Here is an 11,778-nt window from a genome sequence, read left to right as displayed (position 1 = left end):
TGCCGAATATTAAGGGTCATGCATCTCCCTCCCCACACTTATGCCGCTGCACTGATAAAGTACCCGAACCGGAAAAATGAATCCCGTTCGCACAGAAAGTGGCTCCGATTCGACGACGACGACTGACAGTGGCCAGCGCCGTCGTCATCACCAAGCGCAAAGAAGTAAGCCCAATCAAGGGCAATATGAAGGGACAAACAGACAACAACTCTAGTGGGGCTAGTTAGCAATTGCTGTTTCCTGTTTTCCATCATGTGGTGTGGCTTGCGGAAAGAGCGATTGTGTATCCGGAGGAACCAAACCAACAGAAGAGCATTGAACTCGAGAGAAAAATCCCTTCGGAATACGAGGAAGCAGGCTAATCCGGTTAGTGGTATTTGGTTTGCTGCTCCGATGGGGTTTTTCTTTTTTTGGTAATTGATTCGTCAAACTGGCCCAAGGGGATTGACATCTGTGCGTTCGTTGAGTTATTTTTTATTGTGTTGTGGGAATAATGAATCTTAAACTACAAGACATGTTTCAGTTTAGGCAAACGCAACTCGACTTTTCCTTTTGGATTTGGGCGTCGGTCGTTCAGTCATCTCCATTTGCAGCGTCGGACGATCGAACTCCATCGTGTCTTCTTCCTCCGAGTAGTCCTCTAGTTCCTCGTCGATTTGATAAGCGTAGTTCACCCTACCGCGATTGTTTCCTTCGAAGTTTGGCGATTGATTGGAAGGCCGACCCCTTGCCGCTCCGTTGTAACCTGGAGGAGAGGAAGTTTTCCGTTGATTGAATCCACTGTCTGGGCTACCCTGATACCACAAATCTCCAGCCGTGTCGTAGGGGTTCTGTCCTCGAAGAATCGACTTCCGAATTTTCCTTTGTTCGGCCATCGACTTTCTTCTCGTGTCCAGTACATTCAGCGTCTTTCGACTGAGCGTTAATCTTCCTCCCAAGTTCAGATCGCCGTCCTTGTAGTAATTGCGCTTGAAGTTCGCCTCCAGATTGCTCCAGTCCTGTTTGTTTTTGTGTTGATAGAGGATTCTATGGATCGTGTCCCTTCTCCCGATCGCTTTCTGATCGTCTTCCAGATCTTCTTCATCCCACTGTGGCTTCGGTCGCTGCAATCTCCTTGCGATTTCCACGGCATTCTCCCTCAACTCCGCATCCAGCGACATGTCCTTCGCCTTCTTCGAACAGTACCAATTCAGCTGCGTGGACGCCAAGATCTGCGAGATCGTCCCGAAGCGGTGCATCAGCATCGCAACGAACTGGATGACGAGGATCAACCCGAAGAAGAACACGAACACCAATCCGATAGGTTCGATCTCTAGATACTCCCGGCGAACGATAATCTCCACGGTGCTCTCGTCGAAGCTGATGGTGTTCTTCGCGTTGAACCACCACTGGATGTGCAGGTCCTTTTTGTTCAACTGCAGCAGGAAGATGACCAGCACGAATAGGGCGTTCGCCATCACGAAAGCAAATACGGCCAGATCACGAAGGTTTTTCAGCTGGGATTGCATCTCACTTTTCTGCTTCTCTGTCAGATCCAGCGGTTTGAGGTACTTTTCGATCAACTCAATCCAGAACTGTTCTTCCGAAGCGGAGATGGTTTCGGTGTCGCCGTTTCGCAGATCTACGTCGTAAAGCCAATCCGGAAGATAGTTGATTTGTTTTTCCGGCTATAGATGGAAGGAAGGAAAGAAAAGCAAGTCATTTTACTAAACATCTATATGCAACACAAGATTTTCTCACCTCTTCCAGTTCGGAGTTCTTCACGGTCTGAATCGGGGAGGACACTCCGTTCGGAGAGCCGCCTTGCATGTCGAGACAGCTCATCTCATCCACGTCATCGTCGTCGTCGGAGGATCTCATTACGGTGACGGTGCCGGTTAATTTCCTGGTTGAAAAACGAAACGGTTCCGGAAGGAAGACGAAACTGTGTTAGTTCGTTGGTAGGATGAGGGCACCATCAGCCAGGTGAGACTAGGCTAGGCCAGGCCGACGAATATACAAATAGGTGAAACGTGCGGAAAGAAATGGGAGGTTTAAGTGAAAATAACCGTGCCAATGTACGTGATAACATCTCCGTGCTACTTATGGGGAAATTTCTTTTGCTTAAGATCTGGTGCTAAGTGATGGAAACGGGAGGATAATGAATAGGGAAAGCGGTCGTGGCGATTTGCTTCACCGGTTGCATAGCGATTACCTACTCTAGGCGCAGTGACGCCAAGACTGGCATGCGAATGCTTATTTGGGGTCGAAACACCAAGAGTGAAACAAATCTTCGTAGAATATGCAAATTTTAATACATAAGGCGTACTCAGTTTTCTTAGGCTAAAAAGTCCTTTCTATAGCTTATCTTTAGCTCATGTTAATCTCATGTTCATCTCATTCTAATCTCATGCTAATATTAAGATAATATTAAGATAAGATAATGATGACATATGGGATAAGCATGAGACAGCTTATCCCATATGTCATCATTATCTTATCTTAATATTATCTTTATTTTATGTTTATCTAACCTTCATCTTATCTTTATCTTGTTTTTTTTATCTTTATCTATGCTTTTTTATCTTTTACTTATCTCCATCTTATTTTTTACATTTGTATTTCTATTTTATGTATATCTTATAAAATAAATATACCTCTCTTATACCCTATTTTTCAACACTTCTTAGCATTTTTCATATCCCATTGAATTCTAACACTGTAGAAACACGTGACCCTTGAACTTTAACACCTCACAGCATCAGCAAATGAAAAATCCACTTGAAAAATGTGCAAATCGCAAATGCTTCTCTCCATTTGCGAAGGGTGCGAACAAACATTTTATGTGAAGTAGCATCATGTCAGCGGCAGGCAGGCAGGCAGGCAGTCATAAGAAGAGATGATGTTTGCATCGTTTCCGCTCGGGAGGAAAAGCCTCTCCACCTCGAATCGGGAAGAAAACGAGAAAAAAAAAATGCGAATCAGGAAGATTGCTGCTTCCCAGTTGGGCAGTCAGAGTGCGATCGTCTCTCTCGGCGGGCAACATAAATTGTATTTTAATTTAATTGAAACTTATTTTCTGCCACACCAGACCACCGCACCGAGGAGCAAAATTCACTCGGATGCCACTTGGATCCCTTCGCTGAGTCTTCTCTGCTGGTCTGCTGGCGTTGACGGGAATACTTCAGTTGCTTTTCAATTTTATGTGTCCTCGAGAGGGTTAGGTATGCACTGGGAATGGCAGTCTTGGCAGCGCAACTTGGAATGGATGACGACCGGGAAGCGAGATGTGTTTGCTTTAAGGAGCTTGTGTCACGAGAAATGGCGACGAAGTGGAACAAATCGCTGGAAAACTGGTGTGTTTTTTTGGTGTTTCTGTCATGATTGCTTAAACTGAGAATTGTAAAGATGATGAAGTTAGGAAGCTTTAAATGATAAAATAAACGTTGTTGCTAAGACTCCTAAATTTTGCGTTCAATGAGAAATAGTGCAATAATATCCTTCAGATAGAAAATACGATAAATGTGCTCCTAAGAAACAATTTTATTATTGTAGGATACCTCCCAAATCACTTTTGAATTTCTTGCTCCTGAATTATTTTTGCCTTAACTCATTTTCAAATCTTTCTTTGTGCACTTTTGCTTTGAGTTTATTCTTACTATCTTCAATATGATTTTCTACTCACTTATACCTAACTCACTCACTTACTTTTATACTGTATTCCATCGTTTCAAACTCATTTCTGAATTATTTTCCAATTATTTTACTTCAAATATATACTTAGCTCATTGTTGCCTGATTTCCTCAATGTACTCTCGACTGAGTCTGACTCACTCACAACTCATCACTATAGTTCACTCGATTTGGCATCTGCTGGCTCTTGATTCACTGTCTTATCATTATTGCTTTTGGTTCATTTTATGCTTACTTTCAAGTTTCAACTCTCTCTCGACTTTGGATTGCATGGTTCTCGATTTGTTCTCGCCATATTTTCAGATTAATATTAATCCGTGACTCATTCTTAGTGCAGTTTTAACCGTTGGTTAATTCTAGATTTTGACATGAATCTTCTATGATTCGTTCTCATCTTGTGCTAGACTAAGTCTTCACTCTTCTTGACTTATTCCGGACACTTCCTCGTTTCAACCTCGAATCGCCCATAACTCACTCTTGACCCACTTCCGATTCCATTGTTTTCGGCTTGTTATGAAAATGATTCGCGACTCAATATTATCGCATTTTCAATCTTATTGCACTCTGGATTCCCGTTCGCATTAGTGTCTCAGTACACATTTGCATCTCTTTCATTAATTTCGTTGTTTTGTTGTTTCATTAATTTCTTTGTTATTTTCCTTCAAAGCTTATTACATACACAAATTACGATTGAATAGCAGACATTTCTCACTCGATTCTCTCTCGATTTGTCCCAGACTAATTCTCAATTCTGCTTTAACTTGCTTTCGACCTCATTTTGACCAAATTTTGACAGATACTCCACTTCTACAACACCGCTAGCGCATGACGGCTCACCATAGTAGCATTGAAAGAACTTGAAACTTTTGAGAACCAGAGCTACAGGTCCAAAGCCCTGATAAAGGTTGATGGTTATGATGGCTATGACCGTGGTCATCATGTAAAGAACAAGCGGACAATGCTGTATCGTGTCAGCACCGAGGAGGCAGCCCCTCTAGCACGAGTATACCCCATTAGGCATAAAGACGTTAGGCATAAGGACGTTAGGCATAAGTATGTTAGGCATAATGGGCGTTAGGCATAATGGACGTTAGGCATAAAATAACTTGCGTGTGTGTAATTCAAAAACTCTTCTCATATCGAAAATTGTTCGGGTCCGTTTACAAATTCCATTACGTTGATGGGGGTGGGTGGGTGTCTTTTAGATGTAACAGCTCTTAAAAATAGAGGAAAATTCACACAAAAAGCGTTACGAGAGGGTAGGTTAATTGGTTGATTATAAATTGCAATTTCCGGTGTTATGAAATTTGACAATGAATCGATTATCGCAAGATATGGAAGAAGATTTTTATCATGGTAATTGTTATCATTCTAAAGTCCTGTTCAATCCATTTTTGTAAGTAATCATTTTTATTTGCAATATGCAAGTGTTATTTATTTCTAGAGATGTTTAGTTTGGTGAGTTTATGCCATTTCTTACATTTCTCTTACATAATTGTGTTAATTCTAAAGAAGGGAAATCTTCCATATAATTATTAGTTCTTATAATGCAAATAATTAACTTATAGACAGCAATCTAGAGTCAAGCAAAAAATTCATATTACGATAGGCGATATAATCTTCAACAGTAATATTCTGGTAGTGTGACGCCAATAAGAGCGTTACATTCCCACTCCGAGTATGCTCGTCAGTTTAATGTGGTGAAAACAGTTCTTTTGCCTCGTCTGCCAACATTTTTCCATGGTTTTCAAACAATTTTGATCAGCCACATTTGAAAGTATTGCCAAAAGCACCTTGGCAATATTTGAAATTCGTTAAATTTATTTCAAGTCAATTTAACAGTCAATCTCAAATTTAACATAACATATCATTCAGCATTAAGCATGGCGTGCATTTTTTAATGAGAATATTTACACCAACAATTCCAATAACTATAAGAACAGCAAGAACCCACAAAACAGCATATTGTTGGAAGAAGTTCCTTTTCTTACAGTCATTAAATTGACCGTATAAGTATAAAGAACAGCCTATGATCCAAAGAAGGGGAAATGTATGATGGAAGTATTAAGAGCAATAGTGATATTAATTTTTGAATAAGTACGTCTCGAAAGAACAGTTTAATTATAAAAGAAGAAAAAAATTCTGATTTGAACATTAGCAGCACTAACTCCAATAATTTTGTCGACAGTTTAACTATAAAGAACAGCCTCCAATTTAAAGAAGGGTTAATCTCTGATGAAAAATTTGTCAATAAAACGTGTAAGACCTATCTCAAAAGATGAGCAGCAGTTACAGCGTCATTCATATTATTGGCATTACTCCCCAACCCAAGCTCTTAGCTTAGTGTTCTAGGAGCACTTCCACTGTTATTAACCAAATGTTTGCTTTGTCAAGGTAGCCATTTTGCATTCTTATTTGTGCACGACACATGAACACGTTTGCACTTCATGGCCAAGGATCCTGGATCGACTTGAAACCGAACTAAAATACCTCCAGCATGGCTTTGCTCTATGGTCACAGAAGTTACCACAAAGCTATGAATTAACAGCATTTCCATTATGCTAATCATTTTATCAAGTTTTGTCCTAGAAATTGACCTCAAAGGATTCACAACTATGGGACGACTGCAAGGCAATCGTATTTCAAAGGACACAATTTTGATCTTTGAAGCCCTCCACAATTACCAAAAAAGTCAGCTCACTTTTCACACAAATAATCTAATTTTTTTATTTAGAGAATTATGCCTATCGTCCATTATGCTTAATGTCCATTATGCCAAACATCCATTATGCCAAACGTCCATTATGCCTATCGTATTTATGCCTATCGTACTTATGTCTAACGTCCTTATGCCTAACGTATTTATGCCTAACGTTGTGCACCCCTCTAGCACGATGTAGGTAGCGCAACCCTAGTTAGGTGGCCTATCGAAGACTCTTCACCAACCAAGAAAGGCAAAAGTAGAGCAGGCCCTAATATCGACTCGAATCATTGTCTCGTTGTAGCTTAAATTCGGGCGCGGTTATTCAGCGTCACGAGTTCCACAACAAACAGAACGCTGCACTTCAATTTACAACGCTTGTCGACTGATGGGGTAGCGGCGCAGTACCGTCAGCAACTAGACGAGCATTTGGGAAGAATCAACGTTGCTGGAGACGTCGACAGCCTGTGGGACCCTATCCACGAAGCAGTGACAACAACGGCGCGGGAAGTGATCGGCACTGGTCAACGACGAAGACGAAACGACTGGTTCGATGAAGAGTGCCAGAGGGTGACAGACATGGAGAATGTCGCCAGAAGCCGTATGCTTGTAGCCGGTACCCGACAGAACAGAGAGCGGTACAGGGCAGCGAGAGCCGAAGAAAAGCGAATCCACCGCAGAAAGAAATGGCAGCACGAAGAAAGTGTGGTAGCTGACGCTCCATAAAGCATGAACCGGAATGATATGCGGAGATTCTATGCAACGGTCAATGGTGCGCGGCACAATATTGTACCTGTGCCCGCCATGTGCAATGATCGAGAAGGGAATTTGCTCACCGATAAAACGGCGGTGGCTGCCAGGTGGAAGGAGCACTTTCAGCAATTGTAGCGAGGAACCGGATGAACATAGATGATGACGATCAAGCTGTGGACCCACCGACCATAGGAGAGGTTAAAAAGTTTATCAGCGAGCTGGAAAGGACGAGATCCTGGTCGAGCTTCTCAAGCACGGAAGCGAGCAGCTTTACCAGTCGATCCACCGAGTACTTCTGAAGGTATGGGAGGACGAAGAATTGCCCACCGGCTGGTTGGATGGCCTCATCCGCCATATCTACAAGAAAGGGCACAGACTGGAGTGTGTCAATTACAAAGGAATTACCCTGCTGAATTCGGTGTACAAAATTCTGTCGCGCATCCTGTTTCACAGACTGAGACCGCTCGAGGAGTTCTTCGTAGGCGAATGCCAAGCTGGTTTTCGTGAGGGCCGTTCGACAAAAAGTACATTTTCTAAAACTAAAAAAATTAGAACCGTGTGACGGCTCAAAATTCATGATTTTTTATCCTGAACATCATAGCTATAATGCCATGGATCTATACAATAATGACCAGATTTTTTCTACCCCCAATTTTATCTACCCCCGATTTCAGCACTCTATTTGACCCGATTTTTTCTACCACCGATTTAAGCATCCTTTTTTGCCCGATTATGTCAGCCTAAAATTTATATTTATTTTAATCAGACTAAAAACGTCTGAACTGGCTATACTAGGTGCATTAAGTCAATTTTGACCTTGGCCACGTCCATACAATAAAGTAAAGACCGAAATTTTGAATTTTTTGATAATTATCCAAGAAACTGATAAATGTTACCTTGGACTATGGTACATAGAAAAAAGTAGTCAAAAATGTTTATACAGTAGGGACCCGATTTTGACAGCTTCTCGATGAATTTTAGGCTGATAAAATGGGGAACCTGACAATATCAAGACATATTTTTTTTTGTTTCTGTTTTTCAAATTTTGACGTGTTAATATTTGCTTATGTACCACGTTTACGACCCACATAGGCTTTTCAGGGAACGAGGGACATGGACGTAGCCAGGTTTTTTGTTTATCAGGGGGAGAAGAGGGGCCCTCGCAATGTCATTCTCAAATTTCGCGCCAAAACAATCTTTATACACTGCCTATGCACCCTTTTTGTATGAACCATAAAATTATGCAGGATATCCACCCTACTTTTTCACAGTAAGCAAAGAAATGTCTTAAACGCGTCTTAAGTAACAGGTCTTGGACAATTAGTTATTGGAAAAATTCTGAAGATTCGTTTTGTAGTGATCCCTTTGATTGGCGATTTTGCTTTGGTTAGTAAGACAACCGGAATCAATCTGCATCTTAGTTCTACATAACCGTTGAATTATCGAATTCCTCGGAATTCCTAAAAAATTCTTTCAAGTGGAATCAGTAATCTGAGAACTTGATGACCGTTCGCGCTGAAAATATGATCGATTGGTCACCACCAGCAAGTGACCAGTAAGTTAAATTTCCAGTACAAACGGTTGCCTAGTTCTCTAGATTTGTGCTCTTGAAAATTCGAGGTTTGGCTTCGATGCATCTTCACCTGAAGGCTCAAGAATCCATCATTAAATCATCAGCAATCATCCAAAATTAAAAAAACAGTTTCTTGTTCAAATTCAAAGAAATCCTCATGAAATTCTATTATCGCATTACAGATAACAAGTGTACTGCAGTGATAGATTTTTATGAAAATTGCTTCGATTTGGAGCAAAACAAACTGGTTTTGAAAATTTCTGAAACGATGATGGTTATTTTCCTCTTAAGACAAATTCTTGGAGGAATTCATGAATGAAGATCTTATGAAATTCGTTTGGCGACTACTCGGCTGTGCATCTCCATTGCGGGCTGTTGATAAAACCTTCGAACAATTTCTGGTAAGATGCTTTTCAAAAGCCTGATTGTTTGGTACACTCTTTAAGTTTTACTATCTATCATGACGTAACTTTTGTATAAATAAGAGTGTTGAAGACAATATTTGAAGAATCCAAACACAAGATTAATTCACGTAGTAAAATTGTTCTATAGTACGGGGGGAAGGAGGCATTGTCCTCTCTGGCTACGCCCATGCGTGCATGACATTGAACATCATCATCAGTATCAAGGTAAACGTGGTACAACATGACGAAGACAATTTTTTGATGTATTTAATATAGGCTGACAAAATCGGGGGCAGACAAAATCGGGTCAGTACTGTATTAACAAAATCATAAAACTAAGTTTTTAAGTTGAAATAAAACTTGAAACCAGTTGAATTTTTTCCCCGGTTCTAGATCTTTCCCGATTTTGTCAACCCTAAATGCAGCATGGAGCTGGCAAAATTGGTACATTACTGTATGAGTTTATGGTAACATGCGATTACTTCAGAAATATTTCTGAAAAGGCTTCATAGGCACCCTTTTCAATCCTATGACTCGTGAAAGTTTCACTATGAAAATCATTTTTATTGAATCCATTGAAATAGCTTTGGATTCACATCGGTAAGTACAAGAAAGATTTCTGACAAACAAATAATGAAGAAATCGAATGAGAAATCTGAAATAATGTTATAACATCTTAGTTTCCCTGTGGTCCTCCAGACTATCCAGTTCATTCCAACACTGTTGAATTTTTCCTTAGATAAGTCAGCATCCACTTCTCACTAGTTTTGTTCGACGCGTATTGACCTTGGAATCTTAGTTTCTGCTCCATGCTTCCTCTTTCTCTAAGCTATATCTCTACGAAGAGGTTCTGCTTCCGCGTCCAGGCCCTGTCTCTTCGTCCAGATTCTGTTTCTTCAACGTCACTCTTCGAACTAGCCTTAGCACCTCGTTAAGATTCCAAGAGTATCCATTTGAAGTATCTGGACAGAATCTTTACATTCAACTATGGATGGAGGTAGAATGCCATTTAGTATGGAGAACTAGTAGTTAGCAACCATGTTTCTCCATGAGTTTGCTCTGTGGTATGGAAACGCGTATTCCTTAATGAAATCATCGGAAAACTTTAATGTTTAGGCAAAAAAGGGAAAAATGTTGCATTTCACCGGAATATTGAGGAAAAGTCTGTGAGTTTATGTAAAAGAGTTGTAGCGGCACCTTTGGGTAAACATATTTTAACATCGTTTGGCAAAGAATGCAAATTGAAACATTCTAGGAATGGTTTAATGAGGTGGGCCATTTTACTCCATCAATGCGTCTTGGACCATGTTCCCCTAATAGAAGTGCAGATGCACAGATTACCCCCCAAAGAAGGCGCACCTTGTGGAACTCGGGGGCCGAAGCGAGGGCTAGTTTTTAGTGGATAGGCACCCAAGTAAGCAGTCTTCCCAAACGAGCACCGAACACGTTAGTTCAGGCGGTTTCGTACTCTCTTTGTACTCTGTTCTCGTGTGCAAACCAAAACTCTCGAAACTGAACCTAAACCCAAACATATGTAAAGTGAACATCAGTTCAAACGCCGGTTCGAAAACCAGTCAATTTGTACCTCTATTGCAACAGCGGTTCAAATTTTAGTGCAAATCTTCGGTTGCATCTGAGGTTCAGAACGATGGCACAAACGTACCGACAGAAAATAGTTGATATCCACGCTTATCAATTTCTACTTATCATGTCTTATTGTATGATATAGTAAAATCCTTGGTTTTTTTCATTTAGTTACCGCTAAATGTAATTTAAAGTATAAATCTTAGTTGATCTCGTCAAATGAAACATTTATTCAAGCCTCAAGAGTCTTGCCTATTTGAATCAAAAAGTTCCATATATGATCGTAGAAATTTGTTCGCGTGGATTTCAATCGTTCATGTCTGTTTGCTTTGTACCATTATTTGAACCCATGTTTGAACCAAAGTTTGAACCGAAGTACACATGTACCGGGTTCGGTTTGATACACTGGTACACAGACAAAGCGCGTTTGCGGTTCAACACAAGTTGCAAGGTTCAAACCAAAATTGCACTTCGGTTCTGTTCATGGGAAGACTGTAAGTGAGCTGTTTTGGTCGTCCAATCTGCATGGTTATTAAATTAATTAACTCATTAAAGTAGATAAATTATGGGTGAAATTATGAACGAAAAATCCACGTGCTCGGCTGGTATTCGAACCCAGGACTATTGTATGCTAGACGAGCGCTTTACCAACTAAGCTACCGAGCCACTTGGTGACCCGATAACTCAGTTGGTTACAAGTTCAGAATACAAATCCCCACAGACCACGCAGACCTTTTTCATAACCCACATCCATCCATCTCATGTATACTACACACGCGCGCAGAGCGAGTGCGATTTGTGTAGTATTGAAACTGTTTGCCTATCATTCAATTAGGGTAAAGGCACTATATTTCGACCCATGAAACCAGCATAGGAGTGAAAAACTTCTAAAAACACTGCAAAAAATCATTACCTAATATTCAAATTTGGTAATCGAATAAAAAAACCTAATATTTATACATGTATAGCTTCTATCAGGTGATTTTTCATTGTGTTTTTGTGATTTTTAGGGATAAATGACTTTATCTTTTTGTGCTATTTTTCGACCCATTGTTTTATTTTTCGACCCATGCATGTGCTAATTTTCGACC

At 40.5% G+C, this 11,778-nt stretch overlaps 1 protein-coding gene across 1 annotated transcript in view; it reads right to left on the bottom strand.

Annotated features, from left to right (window-relative positions):
- Positions 1–444: 444 nt before the first annotated feature.
- LOC5566760 overlaps positions 445–11,778 on the bottom strand; it is a 90,437-nt gene continuing 79,103 nt past the window's right edge. Inside the window, exons 8-9 of the mRNA XM_001651113.2 lie at positions 1,741–1,885; positions 445–1,667 (exon numbers count right to left, since the gene is read on the bottom strand). Of these exons, the coding sequence (XP_001651163.1) occupies positions 525–1,667; positions 1,741–1,885 (1,288 nt within the window). The 3' untranslated portion in view covers positions 445–524. The remainder of the gene's footprint in view (positions 1,668–1,740; positions 1,886–11,778) is intronic.

Source organism: Aedes aegypti, chromosome 3 (genome assembly GCF_002204515.2).
Source record: "Aedes aegypti strain LVP_AGWG chromosome 3, AaegL5.0 Primary Assembly, whole genome shotgun sequence".
NCBI lineage: Eukaryota > Metazoa > Arthropoda > Insecta > Diptera > Culicidae > Aedes > Aedes aegypti.
This window is presented reverse-complemented; position numbering and strand designations above follow the sequence as displayed.